We start from the raw sequence: 17,624 nt of genomic DNA, 5'->3' as shown, positions 1-17,624 counted from the left end.
TGGTATGAGGCGCGAGTTGGCTATGATGGATTGGGAAACGTTAAAGGGATGACGATGGATAGGCAATAGCGAACATTCGAAGAGTGCATGGGTGAACTGCAACAATTGTTTATTCCTGTCTGGCGCAAAAGTAAATTAGGAAAGGTGGCCAAACCATGGCTTACAAGGGAAATTAGAGACAGTATTAGATCCAAGGAAGAGGCATACAAATTGGCCAGAAAAGACAACAGATCTGAGGATTGGGAGCACTTTAGAATTCAGCAAACGAGGACCAAGAGATTGATTAAGAAGGGAAAAATAGAGGAAGCTTGCGGAGAACATAAAAACTGCAAATGTATCAATAGGTATGTGAAGAAAAAAAGATTGGTGAACACAAATGTAGGTCCCTTATGGTCAGAAACAGGGGAATTTATAATGGGGAACAAAGAAATGGCTGACCAACTAAATACATACTTTGGTTCTGTCTTCACAAAGGAGGACACAAATAACATACCAGAAATGTTGGGGAACACAGGGTTTAGTGAGAGGGAGGAACTGAAAGAAATCAGTTTTAATAGGGAAATGGTGTTGGAGAAATTGATGGGATTGAAGGCTGATAAATCCTCAGGGCCTGATAATTTACATTCCAGAATACTTATGGAAGTGGCCCTAGAAATGGTGGATACATTGGTGGTCATCTTCCAAGATTCTATAGGCTCTGGAACAGTTCCTACAGATTGGAGGGTAGCTAATGTAACACCACTATTTAAAAAGGGAGGTAGAGAGAAAACAGGGAATTATAGACCAGTCAGCCTGACATTGGTAGTGGAGAAAATTCTAGAGTTGGAAAACAGTGGCGGAATCGGACAGAGTCAGCATGGATTTACGAAAGGGAAATCGTGCTTGACAAATCTACTGGAATTTTTCAAGGATGTAACTAGTAGAGTTGATTAGGGGAACCAGTGATATGGTTTATTTGAACTTTCAGAAGGCTTTCAACAAAGTCCCACATAAGAGATTGGCGTGTAAAATTAAAGCGCATGGGATTGGGGGTAGTGTATTGAGATGGATAGAAAACTGGTCGGCAGACAGAAAACAAAAGAGTAGGAATAAACGGGTCTTTTTCCGAATGGCAGGCAGTGACTAGTGAGGTACAGTAGGGATCCGTGCAGGGACCCCAGCTATTCACAATATATATTAATGATTTAGATGAGGGAACTAAATGTAATATCTCCAAATTTACAGATAACACAAAGCTGGGTGGGAGGGTGAGCTGTGAGGAGGATGCAGAGATGCTTCAATGTGATTTGGACAAGCTGAGTGAGTGGGCAAATGCATGGCAGATGCAGTATAATGTGGATAAATGTGAGGTTATCGACTTTGGTAGCAAAAACAGGAAGGCAGATTATTATCTGAATGGCTATAAATTAAGAAAGGGGAATGTGCAACCAGACCTGGGTGTCCTTGTACACCAGTCGCTGAAGGTAAGCATGCAGATGCAACACAGGGTAAAGAAGGCAAATGGTATATTTGCCTTCATAGTGAGAGAATTCGAATACAGGAACAGGGATGTCTTGCTGCAATAGTACAGGGCCTTGGTGAGACCACACCTGGAATATTGTGTGCAGTTTTGGTCTCCTAATCTGAGGAAGGATGTTCTTGCTATAGAGGGAGTGCAACGAAGGTTACCACACTGATGACTGGGATGGCGGGACTGACCTATGAGGAGAGATTGTGTCAGTTAGGATTATATTCGCTGGACTTCAGAAGAATAAGGGGGGATCTCATAGAAACCTATAAAATTCTAACTGGACTAGACAGATACATGCAGGAAGGATGTTTCCGATGGTAGGGGAGTCCAGAACCAGGGGTCACAGTCTGAGGATATGGGGTAGACCATTTAGGACTGAGATGAGGAGAAGTTTCTTCACCCGGAGAGTGGTGAGCCTGTGGAATTCGCTACCACAGAAAGTTGCTGAGGCCAAAACATTGTATGCTATCAAGAAGGATATAGCTCTTGGGGAGAAAGGAATCAAAGGGTGTGGGGAGAAAGCGGGAGCAGGCTATTGAGTTGGATGATCAGCCATGATCATAATGAATAGCGGAGCAGGCTCGAAGGGCCAAATAGCCTACTCCTGCTATATTTTCAATGTTTCTATGATATCACTGCTTCAAATAAGTTCCGCTTAACACCAGTTTTCTTGAGCACCCACCCGTTTGTCTGCTTGGCTGTCCATGGCACACATAATATTCATCTGAGTCCTTTCATTTCAAACGCTCCTACTTGAGCCTTGTCGCTCTATTTGATGGTCCAACTTTCACAGCCACATTGTCACCGGCCACACAAGGCTTTCAGAAAACAAATTTTTTCATTATAATTGAGATGCTGCGGCTACTCCATACTCTTCAGTAAGTTCACAACACTATGCCCCGTGTTAAGTCTAGCCCGAATTTCTTTTGTTGACCAAAGGTTCCAGGGATGCAGACAATGACAAGAGTGGAACTGAAGCAGGGCAGCGGGGTTGAGGATAGTAAGGGAGACAAGGAAATGATCAGAGGTTGGATTTTCAGAGAATTGGGACCATGGGTGCAGAGCCATGAGCAGTGTCTGAGGATAGGTTGGAGAAGTTTATATGAAGGATGAGATAATGGGTGGACAGTAGGATGGTGGTAAATTCAGATGAGAGGGGACTTGAGGAATTTGAAGTGAAGACTGAACTCACTGAGGATGGGGATTCACTCAGTGCAGGGAAAGGGAGGATATCCCGGGGATGGGGTGTGGGAGAACAGTAAGTAGTGAGGATTTTGTAGTGAGGAATGAAAGATGTGAGAACAGAAATGAATGAGGTGCTCAGCAGAGATGATATCCATTCTAGATCAAATTTTGATTTTTGGTCTGCTGCAGATACTTTTTAAGATTCAGTGGTGCAATTGCACCTGCAATGGTTGATTCCCACCACCCTTTGTCTGCTCGACTGGTGGTAGGACCCCAAAATGGAGCACTGAATCCAGATCACCATGTCTTAAAGACATTTCTGCACTCCTCCAATTCTGCCCTCTTCTGCATCATCTTCGCTGCACCATTGATGGCCGTGCCTTCAGCTGCCTTGGCTCTACGCTCTGGAATTCCCTCACTAAACCGTTAACCCTCGCTGTCTCATCTTTTAAGACTCCTTAAAACATACCTTTTTCTCCCAAGCTTTTGGTTGTCTGTCCTGATGTGTCATTATGTGGTTCAGTAACAAGTCCTAATAGCTTTTCTGTGAAACTCCATTTTGCTTTGTTAAAGGTGCTTCATAAAAGCAAATTGTTGTTTTGAAGATGAACTGAGTTAAACCTAGACGAGGTGTTGCTTAGCTCGATTGGTAAGATGCTTTATTGCACAGTAGGTTAAAACATACAAAACATGGTGTATGATTAAAGTAATTTGGTACAATCAGTGTGTACATTATTACAAAATTTAAGACCATACCAACAGCAGCCCACTTGAAAGACTTGTACTTAATGTTGAAAGGTGAATACATTCCACAATCTGGCCTACCGACAGTATAGAGGTTATTTCTCTTTCAATGCCCCTCTACTGCCTCAACCCCTTTCAAAGCCATTGCACTGATTTATTGCCTTATGAGCGTTGATTTTAACTCCTGACAGGAGCTGACAATAACCCTACATGGAAACAAGTTGGAGTCCCAGCAGATTTTAACTCCCGGGCTGTTTTGAATGCCACTGGTTAGATGTTTGGCTATTACCTGTAGAAAGAAGCAGCTGACCAGCAGGCGAGAATGCCTTCATCAGAAGAAGGCTGCCAGCAACAAGGTTAGTCCGGAATGGAGAGATTTATGGGGAGAGCCCAGGGCAGCAGAGGTCGAAGGAGGGAGCCTAGGGCAGCAGAGCCATGGGCATAAGTTTGAACTTTTACAATGCTGTGTGTTGACACTGAAGAGGACCCTGAGATGAGGCCAGCTGCAGTAATGTTCACAGACTAGTCATATCTGCAGGTCCCCAGGTAAGTACAGGACATCAGCACAGTTCCAAGCTGTAAATCCTTTTTGTGAAGTGCAGCAGCTGCAAGATGGATGCCCAATTTCCAAATCCACACTTTCCCCTCAGCAATACTCTGCACTGTCAGAGGTAATTCTCAAAACTGTGGCTCACTTCTGTCTAAATTGAAGTTAGATTTGCTTTGATCATCAGTCCCTTACTGGCGCACCAAGTTACACATCAACTGACACCCTTGCAGGTCACTCATAAAAATAGAAACTGCTGGAAAATCAGCAAGGGCCAGTAAAGACTGCAGAGTGACTACCAGGTTAATATTTCAGTTGGGTGTCTGTCAGAGTTTCAGTTTAGGATTTCCAGTGACCAGTCTTTCTTTTTATCTCTCTGCCGATTCTCACACAATACAACAAATAAAAGCCACATAAAACAGACTTTACTTCTGCACAATCTTCCTATCTTGTTCAATAATGATATTCTCAAGTTTTAACAGCCAGGTCTGGGGAGGAAATGGTTTGAAATGTAAGGACATCACTTGGATACTGTTCCATTCAGACATTCAACTACTTTCTGCACAATTGTCTGCACAGTATGTTAAAGCTCCAGGACCTTTGGTTCGAATCCTACTCAGACCACAGAGGTGAAGTTCTCCAGCCTGTTGGCTGTGGGAATTCTATATGAATCTGGGGAGAATGAATCCAGTTTGTAGTGGACTTGGCCCCGCAGCAGATAGAGTGCCAGTTGAGCAGTTCCTGGTCATCTTACGCAAGAGGCCACAGGATATAAAACAGGTGGCGGGGTGACTAGTTGTTGGCCTCAGTGAGTAGCACTCTTGCCTCAGAGTCAGAAAGTTGAGGTTCAAATCTCACTTCAGAGATCTGAGGCCATAGTCCAGGCTGATGCTGAAGTGGAGCACTGAGGGAGTGCTGCAGTGTCGGAGGTGGTGGCTTTTGATAAACTGAAGCCCCACCTGCTTTCTGAGGTGAGCTTAAGAGATCCCACCGCATTTTTTCACGGAAAGGCAAGGAACTTCGGCCTAGAATCTTGGCTAATATTTATCCATAAACCTACATCTGAAATAGGTTATCTGGTCATTATCAGACTGCTATTTGTGGGATCTTGCTGTGCAGATTTAACTGTTTTGTTTCCTGCGTTACAACAGTTCAACAGTAATTGATAAACTGCGAAGTGCTTTGGGACATCCTGAGGTGATGAAAGATGCTTTAAAAATGCAAGTGCTTTTTTTCTCTCAACAAACAGAAATGCCACGTAGATCTGGAATCGCTCAATGCTGATATTGGCTGTGTTAAAGGAAAGAGTGCTTTTCCTCAGCACTGATGTTCTCCACCTTGATGAGCATAAAATTAGCAAAAGTTAAAAGCCAAAACTTACAGTCAGGACTCCCAGTGAAACCTCTGGTCTCATTGCCATTTCACTGACTCAAGGATGGCAGGGTTTTATAGGGATTTAAAATTCCCTTTGGATCCAGAATCACTTTCATCTGCTGCATGATCTGCACAGCCGCTCTTGGCTTACTGAAATAAATGAAATCCTTCTTCTTAAAACCCAACCCGTGCTCAGCACTGATACTTCCAGAGTGCTGCGCAACCCATTCGTACAAGTATGGCTCAATCGAGTCCAGCACCTGCTGATCGTACGTTTCAGACACGATGTTCAAATGTAAGTTACCATCGCCTGGGGAGAATAGAGAAAAAAGAAAGCTTTTAAATACCTACAGCACCGCCCCTCGCCTTTAAATACCGACAGCTCCGTCCCTCGCCTTTGATTAGCGACAGCACCGCCCCTCGCCTTTAAATACTGACAGCACCGCCCCTCGCCTTTAAATACCGACAGCTCCGTCCCTCGCCTTTGATTAGCGACAGCACCGCCCCTCGCCTTTAAATACTGACAGCACCGCTCCTCGCCTTTAAATACCGACAGCACCGCCCCTCGCCTTTAAATACTGACAGCACCGCTCCTCGCCTTTAAATACCGACAGCACCGCCCCTCGCCTTTAAATACCGACAGCACCGCCCCTCGCCTTTAATTACCGGCAGCACCAGCCCTCGCCTTTAAATACCGACAGCACTGCGCCTCGCCTTTAAATATAGACAGCTCCACCCCTCGCCTTTAAATACTGACAGCACCGCCCCTCGCCTTTAATTACCGACAGCACCGCCTCTCGCCTTTAATTACCGACAGCACCACCCCTCGCCTTTAAATACCGACAGCACCGCCCCTCGCCTTTAATTACCGACAGCACCGCCCCTCGCCTTTAATTACCGACAGCACCGCCCCTCGCCTTTAATTACCGACAGCACCGCCCCTCGCCTTTAATTACCGACAGCACTGCCCTCGCCTTTAAATACCTACAGCACCAGCCCTCGCCTTTAAATACCGACATCACCGCCCTTCGCCTTTAATTACCGACAGCACTGCCCCTCACCTTTAATTACCAAAAGCACCGCCCCTTACCTTTAAATACCTACAGCACCGCCCCTCGCCTTTAAATGCCGACTTCACTGCCCCTCGTCTTTAATTACCGACAGCACCGCCCCTCACCTTAAATTACCGACAGCACCAATCCTCGCCTTTAATTACCGACATCACTGCCCCTCACCTTTAAATATGGACAGCACTGCCCCTCACCTTTATATACCGACAGCACCGCCCCTCACCTTTATATACCGACAGCACCGCCCCTCACCTTTAAATACCGACAGCACCGCCCCTAGCCTTTAATTACCGACGTCACCGCCCCTCACCTTTAAATACCGACATCACCATCCCTCGCCTTTAAATGCCGATAGCTCCGCCCCTCACCTTTAAATACCAACAGCACCACCCCTCACCTTTAAACACCGACATCACCGCCCCTCACCTTTAAATGTCGACAGCACCGTCCCTCACCTTTAATTACCGACAGCACCGCCCCTCGCCTTTAATTAGCGACAGCACCGACCCTCGCCTTTAATTACTGACATCACTGCCCCTCACCTTTAAATACGGACAGCACTGCCCCTCACCTTTATATACCGACAGCACCGCCCCTCACCTTTAAATACCGACAGCACCGGCCCTCGCTTTTAAATACAGACAGCACCGCCCCTTACCCTTAAATACTGACGTCAGTGCCCCTCGCCTTTAAATACCGACAGCATCGCCCCTCGCCTTTAAATGTCGACAGCACCGTCCCTCACCTTTAATTACCGACAGCACCGCCCCTCGCCTTTAATTACCGACAGCACCGCCCCTCGCCTTTAATTACCGACAGCACCGCCCCTCGCCTTTAAATACCGACGTCACTGCCCCTCGCCTTTAAATACCGACAGCACCGCCCCTCGCCTTTAATTAGCGACAGCACCGACCCTCACCTTTAAATACCGACAGCACCGCCCCTAGCCTTTAATTACCGACGTCACCGCCCCTCACCTTTAAATACCGACATCACCATCCCTCGCCTTTAAATGCCGATAGCTCCGCCCCTCACCTTTAAATACCAACAGCACCACCCCTCACCTTTAAACACCGACATCACCGCCCCTCACCTTTAAATGTCGACAGCACCGTCCCTCACCTTTAATTACCGACAGCACCGCCCCTCGCCTTTAATTAGCGACAGCACCGACCCTCACCTTTAATTACTGACATCACTGCCCCTCACCTTTAAATACGGACAGCACTGCCCCTCACCTTTATATACCGACAGCACCGCCCCTCACCTTTAAATACCGACAGCACCGGCCCTCGCTTTTAAATACAGACAGCACCGCCCCTTACCCTTAAATACTGACGTCAGTGCCCCTCGCCTTTAAATACCGACAGCATCGCCCCTCGCCTTTAAATGTCGACAGCACCGTCCCTCACCTTTAATTACCGACAGCACCGCCCCTCGCCTTTAATTACCGACAGCACCGCCCCTCGCCTTTAATTACCGACAGCACCGCCCCTCGCCTTTAAATACCGACGTCACTGCCCCTCGCCTTTAAATACCGACAGCACCGCCCCTCGCCTTTAATTAGCGACAGCACCGACCCTCGTCTTTAAATGTCGACAGCACCGCCCCTCGCCTTTAAATACCGACAGCACCGCCCCTCGCCTTTAATTAGCGACAGCACCGACCCTCGCCTTTAAATGTCGACAGCACCGCCCATCGCCTTTAAATACCGACAGCACCGCCCATCGCCTTTATATACTGACCACACCGCCCCATGCCTTTAAAAACCGACCGCATCGCCCCATACCTTTAAATACCGACAGCACCGTCCCTCGCCTTTAAATACCGACAGCACCGTCCCTCGCCTTTAAATACCGACAGCACCGCCCCTCGCTTTTCACTAGTGACGATGTTAATTGTGTCAATTGGCTGTTTAATCATATTCGGTTGATGGGCATTAATTAGGGACTTGTCTGTAGCTTGGCCTAAATAGCCAAGTGGTTATGGTACTGGGCTTGTAACCCCAAGATCAAGAGTTCAAATCTCACCATGGCAAATTATGAAACAATGTAATTTCATCTGAATAGGAACAGATGGAAAATGTGCTTGTACTCGAAAGAGTTACAAGGAGCAGGATTTTGTTAATTTAGTTTATTTTGTTGGTACAAGGAGCAGGTTGAAAGAGATGCACAATATGCATCGTGTTTCTCCATAAATAAAGAATTCTAAGCGTATAAAGACCAGGCTCCATTTCTCTGCTTCAATTAGTTTTCTGTCTTTAACAAGGAAGACGATGCTTGCCAATGTCATAGTGAATGATGAAGTAGTTGAGGTACTGGATTGGCTTAAAAGGATAAAGAGGAACTCATAGAAAGACTAAAGTTAATGTTACCAGAACCGGACGAGATGCATCTGAGGATACATGAGGGAAGTGAGAGTGGAAATTGTGGAGGCGCTGGCCACAATCTTCCAATCCTCCTTAGATACTGGGGTGATGCCAGAGGATGGGAGAATTGCAATTGTCACACCCTTGTTCAAAAAGGATACAAGAATAAACCGATCAACTACAGGCCAGTCAGACCCACTCTGCTTGGCCTAAATAGCCAAGTGGTTATGGTACTGGGCTTGTAACCCCAAGATCAAGAGTTCAAATCTCACAATGGCGAAACAATGTAACTTCATCTGAATCGGATGGAAACGGGTTTGTACTCGAAAGAGTTACAGGCCAGTCAGTTTCACCTCAGTGGTGGGGAAACATATAGAAATGATAATTTGGGTCAAAAGTAACAATCACTTGCAGAAGCGTGGATTAATGAAGCAATGCCAGGATGAATTTGTTAAAGGCAAATCATGTTTAGCTAACTTGATTGAATCTTTGGATGATGTACCAAAGAGGGAGGTACCAGAGAGGGTGAATGAGGATAATGCCATTGATGTAGTGTATATGGACTTCCAAAACAGGTTTTTACAGAGGGCCACTTTATAAGCTTATCAGCAAAGTTGAAGCTTATGGAATAAATGGGGCAGTGGCTTCATGGATAGAAAGTTGGCTGAATGACAGGAAACAGAGTAATGATGAATGAGTGTTTCTCAGTCTGGATGACAATGTACAGTAGTGTAATGAAGTGATTAATGTCTATAATTTTATTGGAAATTATTTTTTTAAAATAGCGTTTAGTGGTGTCTGTGTCTATGTGTGTCTGCCTTAATTGGATTAAAGCCAGCTAGTCTGGGTGCTTTGATGTATAGAAAGAAGTAGGTTTGAAATGGTAATTAGATACACATGGGGAAATTTAGAAACATAAGTGTCAAGGGGGCAATTTGCATTTTTAAATAAAGCATTCAAAATAATGGGTGAAATCTTGCACCTAGCTAAAATACACCAAGCAATGTGTTTATTTTTTTTTCAGTTTACTAATACAATTGGTGGAATCAAAGGAGTGTTATTGTTAGAAGAGGTAAAATTAAAAACCTAGTAATACAATAGGAAACTTACATTCAAAGAAAAAGCTAGGTATAAACACAAAGGAGTTTGTGTGTGTAAGGCAGAGACATTTAAGATCTAACTAACCTGTAAGCCTGCAACTGTGTCTGCAAAGAACCCCATTTTGAATTTGTAAGGCTAAATGTGCTTTGCCTGGGATCTTTTTAAATCTATGAGTTTTACTGTTGCCTCAACGGGGGTGTAACTGAGAGTCAGATTAATTAGGGGATTTTTGTAGTTATTACAGTAGTAATTTTGTAGACATATGTATGTGCTTAAATTTTTTCTTGTATTAATAAATGTTTAATTTGGTTTTTTAAAAAAAAAGCCTTGAGACTCGGTGGTCTTATTACTTCTGAATTCAAAGCCTACATTTCGAAACATACAAATTGCAAAAATGGGTTATGACAGTCATTTCGAGTTTCCCTCTGGGATTTGAGTAACCCAGCCTTTACCATCGGCTGTGTCATAATAAGTGGGTTTTCCCCAAGGTTCTTTATTAAGATCACTGCTTTTCTTGCTCTATATTAATGATTTAGACTTGAGCATATGGACACAATTTCAAAATTTACAAATGCCACAAAACTTGGAAATATTGTGAATTGTGAGGAGGATAGCGATAGACTTCAAAAGGACATAAACAGGCTGGTGGACATGTGGCAGATGAAGTTTAACAGAAGGAAGTACAAAGTGACACACTATGGTAGAATGAATAAAGAGGGGCAATATAAACTAAAGGATACAATTCTAAAAGGGGATACAAGAACACAGAGACCTGGGGGTATATGTGCACAAGTCATGGAAGGTGGCAGGACAGGTTGAGAAAGTGATTAAAAAGGGATCCAGAATCCTGGGCTTTATAAATAGAGGTATAGAGAACAAAGCAATGAACCTTCAGCCTCAACTGGAGTACCGTGTCCAGTTCTGGGCACCCACTTTAAGAAGGATGTGAAGGCATTAGAGAGAGTGCAGAAAAAGATTTATGAGAACGATTCCAGGGATGACGAACTTCAGTTACGTTGATAGATTGGAGAAGGTGACTGTTCTGCTTAAAGAGAAAGTTGAGAGGAGTTTTAATTGAGCTGTTCAAAACAGTTAGGGATCTAGGTAGAGTACATAGGTGAAACCATATACATTGACAGAAAAGTCTATAAGCAGGGGACACTGATTTAAGGTGATTGGAACAGGGGTGACATAAGGAAAAACACTTTTACGCAGCAAGTGGTTAGGATTTGGAATGTACTGTCTGAGTGGGTGGTGGAGGAAGGGTCATTTGAGGCTTTCAAAAGGGAACTGGATAAGCACCTGGAGGGGAAAAATTTGCAGGACTAATAGAAAGGGTGGTGGAGTGACACCAGCTAAATTGTCCTTGCTGAGAGCCAGCATGGGTTTGACAGGCTGAATTGACAGACCTCCTTCTGTGCTGTAACTATTCTGTGATTCAACAGCACTGCTTTTTGGCTTTAAATAGCAATAACATGGCCCCTTGCTTTTAAATAGCGAAAGTGTCGTCCTTTTCCTTTAATTGTTGATGGCATCAGCCTGACCTTTAAATAGTGACGGCATCACTCCTCGCCTTTAAATACACAAATGGATGAGTGGCCAATTCCCACTGAACCCATCCCCCAGCATGAATAGCATCTTCAGGAGAGGATGACAAAATAAAAGGGATAGAAACAAATCGGGGAGAAACATCACACTGACCCTCCAGGAGCCACCCTTGCCCTTCTCAAATAAGCAGCACACCAGTAAATCTCACCAAGGTGCCCATAGCCAACAACACGTTTGGCCCTCATCCCCAGTCTGTTCTTCATGTCAATGACAATCTCATAGATTCTCTCCAGTGGTAACGAGATGTCATATTTGTACACAAAGCCATCACGGACCAGTGCTTCAGTGATGCGTTCCCGCAGAGCCCAGACTGCCTTCAGGAATAGAACAACAGGGCTTTTAGATTACACAGAATCTCTGGCATAAGAATATATCCTCCTGAATCTTCCAAAATATAACATGACCAACTGATCCAGGCATCATGTCCCTTTTTATGGTTTAGCTGTGTGATGAATGCGTTCTCCATGGCATGCTTTGCAACGCCACAGACACGATGGGCCAAAAGGCCTCCTTCAAAGCCATAAACATCTATGGAATAAGCACTAAACTGAATCTTGAATCACTTACTGAGTCATGTGCCCCCGGGTCAGGTTTAGTTGCTCTAGCAATTTTCAGATCAGAAAAAAAGAGCAGGTTCAGTATACATACATCTATAGTGAGGGGACAGATGTACATTGACAGTCAGGCAGACCTATGTGAGAAGGCTCCTTACAGAGATTGGGAAAATGTGAAAGGAGATCAAACCTCAATAAGAACCTCTTTGACCATCCTACATTTGTGAAAAGGCAACCTCTTCCATCTGTCTGTAATCTTCACATTCTAGCTGAAAGAAGCCTCTCATTTCTGAACACTCAGGCTCTGTCACAAACTGCTGCCATACCTGTGCATATTGCTTATTATTTTTCAAGTAATGGAATTAGCTAGGACCCTAAACGTTTTATCAAATTCTAATTGACCACCTGATGTTCTACATAGAATGCAAGAACTATGAGCAGGAGTAGACCACATGGCCCATTGAGCCTGCTCAGCCATTCAATACGATCATGACTGATCTTGGGCTTCAACTCCATTTTCCCACTTGCTCACCAAATCCCTTAACTCCCTGAGAGGCCAAAAATCTGTCTATCCCAGCCCTAAATATATTCAACGATGGAGCATTCACAACCACCTGGGGCAGAGAATTCCAAAGATTCACAATCCTTTGAATTAAGTAATTTCACCTCACCTTGATTCTAAATAATCGGCACCTTATCCTGAGACTGTGCCTCCATGTTCTAGATTCCCCAACCAGTGGAAACAATCTCTCAGCGTCCACCCTTTCAAGCCCCATCAGAATTTTATAGGATTCAATGAGATCACCTCTCATTCTTCTAAACTCTAGAGGCTATAAGCCCAATTTACTTAGCCTCTCATCATAGGGCAACCCCTGCCCCCCCCATTCCAGGGACCGATTTACTGAAACTTCGCTGTACCGCCTCCAATGCAAGTAAATTCTTCCTTCAATGTGGAGACCAAAACTGCGCACAATACTCCAGATGTGGTCTCACCAAAACCCTGTACAACTGTAGCAAGACTTCTTTATTCTTGTACTCCAATCCCTTTGCAATAAAGGCCAACATGCCATTTGCCTTCCTAATTGCTTGCTGCAACTACACGCTAAATATCTGTGTTCCTTGTACAAGCACACCCAAGTCTCTCTGAACATCAACGCTTACAAGTTTCTCATCTTTCAAAAAATATTCTACTTTTTTATTCTTACAGGCAAAGTGAATAACTTCACACTGCCCTATATTATACTCCATATGCCATCTTGTTGCTCACTCACCTAACCTGTCTATATTTTTTTGCAGCCTCTCTGTGTCCTCCCCACAGCTTACCTTTCCACCTAGCTTGGTATCTTCAGCAAACTTAAATACATTGCTCTCTGTCTCTTTATTTAAGTCATTAATATATATTGTAAATAGCTGAGGCCCCAGCCCTTGCGGCACTCCACTATTCACTGCATGGCAACTTGAAAAAGCCCCGTTCATGCCAACCCTGTTTTCTATCCTTTAACTAACCCTCTATCCACGCTAATATATTACCCCAACTCAATGAGCCCTTATCTTGCCTATTTCACTTTTGTGTGGCACCTTATTGAATGCCTTTTGGAAGTCCAGGTATACTACATGTACTGGTTCCCCTTTATCTACCCTACTGGTTACATCCTCAAAAAACTCCAATAAATTTGTCAAACAGGATTTCTCTTTCGTAAAACCATGTTAATTTGTTCTAATCATACAATGCTTTTCTAAGTGCATTGTTAAGACTTTCTTAATAATAAATTCCAGCATTTTCTCAACAACTGATGTTAGGCTAACTGGCCTGTAGTTCACTGTTTTCTCTCTCCTTCCTTTCTTGGGAACACCACAAGCCGACAGATTGGACACATTATTGCATAAAGTAAATATTCTCCTCTTTAGTACCACAACAAGAGAACATTCAATCCATGTTTTCCACATCAGATCCACAGTCTTTTCCCCAACATTCCCCCCACTTAAAGGGATTACATATAGAAGCATGTGCACAGTGAGGGGTAGAGATAGGTGCACAGTAAAGGGTTAGAGAGAGAGAGGGGATGCACAGTAAGGGGTTAGAGAGAGAGGGACAGGTGTACCGTAAGACATTAAGAGAGAGACTGAGAGATAAAAAGAGACAAATGTATTGTAAGGGGTTGGAGAAAGAGAAACAGGTCTACAGTAAGCGGATAGAGAGAGAGGGGTATAGTAAGGGGATAGAGAGAGAGGCGTAGAGTAAGCTGTTAGAGAGAGAGAAAGGTTGGTGTATAATAAGCAGTTAAAGAGCGAGAGAGGTGGATAATAAGGGGTTAGGAAGAGAGAGAGACACATATGTATAGTAAGCAGCTAAAGAGCAAGAGAGACAGGTGTATGATAAGGGGTTAGAGAGAGAGGTGTATAGTAAGGGGTTAGAGAGAGAGAGACACACACAGATGTATAGTAAACGGTTAGAGAGAGAGAGACAGGCGTATAATAAGGGGTTAGAGAGAGACAGGCGTATAGTAAGGGGTTAGAGAGAGACAGGCGTATAGTAAGGAGTTAGAGAGAGAGACAAATGTATAATAAGGGGTTAGAGCGAGAGAGAGAGAGATAGGTGTATAGTAAGGGGTCAGCAGTGTTGGTTGAGGGATGAATATTGGAAACAATATCTCGCTATTTTTCCAATAATGCTGTGGAATCTTTTGCCCCATAAAGAGGCACACAGTGGCATACAGTGGCATGGTGTAAAATCTCAGCTGAAAGACAGCACCTTCAACAATGCAATCAACCTGGACAATGTGTTAAAGTCTCTGGAAATATACTTGAGCCCACAACCTTCTGATGCAGAGGCAAAAGTGCTACCCACTGAGTCATGGCAATACAGGGATACGACAGATACACAGGCAGGTATACACTAAGAACTGATAGTCAATATACAGATACATAGGCAGGTATACACCAAGAACTGTTAGTCAATACACATACACAGGCAGGTATACACTAAGAACTGATAGTCAATACACAGATACGCAGGCAGGTCAATCATGCAACATGTTTTTTTAATATCATTTGTGTCGAGGCCTGTTGAATGAGACACAACTATTCATATAAAAAATCAATTTAATTTTAGCAGTCATTAGATTATAAGAAATAGGAGCAAGAGGAGGCCAATCAGCCCATCGAGCCTGGATACCCTTTCTTATCACATGTTACCTGAGAGGCAGCTTCCTGCTCCCATGGCAACTTCCCTTTATCTCCCAGGTTATTACAAGGGCTCCATGTTTGAGGAAATAATTCTCTTTCACTGAATGAACACTCTGGATATCCTGGCAACGTGAATCAGCATATATCAGTTCTCTTATCACACAACACATTCTTCATGCAGTCAACAGTTGTTTAACCTTTTGAATCTAGTAGCCACAAACCTGATCACTATTAATCCTTAAGAATGTGGCAACTTTCAAGTCTGCCTGCATCCTCCTGTAGTGCCATATTTCATTGCAAAGATAAACTCTACTTGTTGATCCAACCCTAACACTCTCACATCCTCAAACCACAGATCCCACTTTAGTATTGCTGAAAAAAAGAGACATGCTCTCAAAGCTTTTCATCTTGCACTCGTCATCATAGTCACATGAAATTTCCAAGTAACAGGGGAACAACAATTTATACTGCATGAGAAGAGAGTGCTGATTGGTGGCAAGTAGCCTCTGATTGGTGCAGGCATTGCCATGAAGAATGCAGCATGCAACCGTTAATTGCCCAGCTTTGTTCAAATTCAAAATGGGCAGGTCAACTCTGGTCATGGCACATACTAGAAGCCACATATATTCAAACACAGGCCTCTGTCCTTTGCAGACAAAAGGAACACCTCCATACTTTACACCTTTTTCAACTAAACAAAAGCTTAGGGAACAGTCATTCTTTGGTTAATTTCCCAGGGCAATGCCTTGATCAATCTGAGTCAACTTGCCCAGTTTGAATTTGAACAAAGTTGGGCCGATAACTGTTTTATGCTGCATTCTCCAAGGCAGCACCTCCACCAATCAGAGTACATTGCCAACCAATCAGCACTCTCTTCTCATGCAGTATAAATTGTTGCTCCCCCACTGCTTTGGAAATTTCTTGCAATCTGTCCTGATGAGTGCAAGTCGAAAAGTTTCGACAAAAATTGTCTCTTGTTTCAGCAATACTCAAGTTCTATACTACCAAACAACTATTACATTCCAATTTCTTACCTATTAACTCAATAAAAGGTGATGTGTTTAGATATTTCCTTTCTCAGAACTGTAGAACAGTAATTAGGAATTGACATGTTTCTTCAAGGTGTTGTGGCTTATGAATCATATCATCATGCTTGATAAATAAAAGTTAAAGTTTACACTTAAATAAAACAAAACATAATAATACTAAAACAGCAGGATTCTAATCATCATCAAACAAGTCAGCCAAACTTGTGTTGCAAATCTGATTAACCCTTTCCATTTTAGTCTATTGCATTCTCCAAAGTTATTATCCATCAGAGCTGAGATCTGGATAAGTGCACTCTACCTTGATCTTATTTTCCTCAGTAGCCATAGTTCCATCAGTCACCAGACCACAAGCCATGACCTTCTCCAGGAAATGACTGAGTTTCTCCTGATCATGATCACTGTTGGATCCTGATGTTTCTATCAAGATGTAAAATGGTGCCTCTGGAAAAAGATAAATGAGAGAAACCATAGTTAACAGGAGTGACAGTATCAGAGAAAAGGGAAGAAAGAGATGGAGCGAGGGAAGTAAAGAGAAAAACACTATGCATAATGAAAATGAAAACACTATGCATAATGAAAATGAAAACGTGTAAGGGAGAATGATATGGGGAATATTGTCAAGAAAAATTGAAGGAAAGAGAAAAAGAGTCCAGAAAGAAATAGAGAGTGATGAGATTGACAAAGAGAGATAAATAAAGAGAAAAAAGACAAGAGCAAGCAAGTTTGATCAGGGAAAGTGACAAAGTAGATAGCTCTACCTGATCTACACACACACTGGAAGCAGATGGGGGAGTGCGAGGTCTGCACTTTGGTAGAAAGAATAGAGGCATAGACTATTTTCTAAATGGGCAGAGAATTCAGAAATTTGGAGCAAAGGGACTTGGGAGTCCTAATCAGAGATTCTCTTAACTTGCAGGTTGAGTCAGTATTTAGGAAGGCAAATGCAATGTTGGCATTTATTTTGAGAGGACTAGAATATAAAAGCAGGGATGTGCTGCTGAGGCTTTATAAGGCTCTGGTCAGACCACATTTAGAATATTGTGAGCAATTTTGGGCCCCATTTTTCAGGAAGGATGTTCTGGCCCTGGAGAGGGTCCAGAGGAGGTTCACGAGAACGATCCCAGGAATGAAAGGCTTAACATATGAGGAACATTTGAGGACTCTGGGTCTATACTCGATGGAGTTTAGAAGGATGAGGGGGGATCTGATTGAAACTTACAGAATACTAAAAGGCCTGAATAGAGTGGATTGGGGAAGATGTTTCCATTAGTAGGAGAGACCAGGACCCGAGGGCACAGCCTCAGAGTAAAGGGAAGACCTTTTAGAAC

The 17,624-nt window shown here is 43.5% G+C and overlaps 1 protein-coding gene across 7 annotated transcripts in view; it reads right to left on the bottom strand.

The window, feature by feature from the left end:
* Positions 1 to 3,332: 3,332 nt before the first annotated feature.
* The window catches only part of d2hgdh (D-2-hydroxyglutarate dehydrogenase), a 44,236-nt gene continuing 29,944 nt past the window's right edge, over positions 3,333 to 17,624 (bottom strand). For all 7 annotated transcript variants that reach the window (XM_041217238.1, XM_041217220.1, XM_041217229.1 and 4 more), the window contains 3 exons: positions 16,595 to 16,737; positions 11,656 to 11,821; positions 3,333 to 5,670 (listed from right to left, as the gene is read on the bottom strand). In XM_041217238.1, the coding sequence (XP_041073172.1) occupies positions 5,408 to 5,670; positions 11,656 to 11,821; positions 16,595 to 16,737 (572 nt within the window). In that variant the 3' untranslated portion in view covers positions 3,333 to 5,407. The remainder of the gene's footprint in view (positions 5,671 to 11,655; positions 11,822 to 16,594; positions 16,738 to 17,624) is intronic.

Source organism: Carcharodon carcharias, chromosome 2 (assembly GCF_017639515.1).
Source record: "Carcharodon carcharias isolate sCarCar2 chromosome 2, sCarCar2.pri, whole genome shotgun sequence".
NCBI lineage: Eukaryota > Metazoa > Chordata > Chondrichthyes > Lamniformes > Lamnidae > Carcharodon > Carcharodon carcharias.
This window is presented reverse-complemented; position numbering and strand designations above follow the sequence as displayed.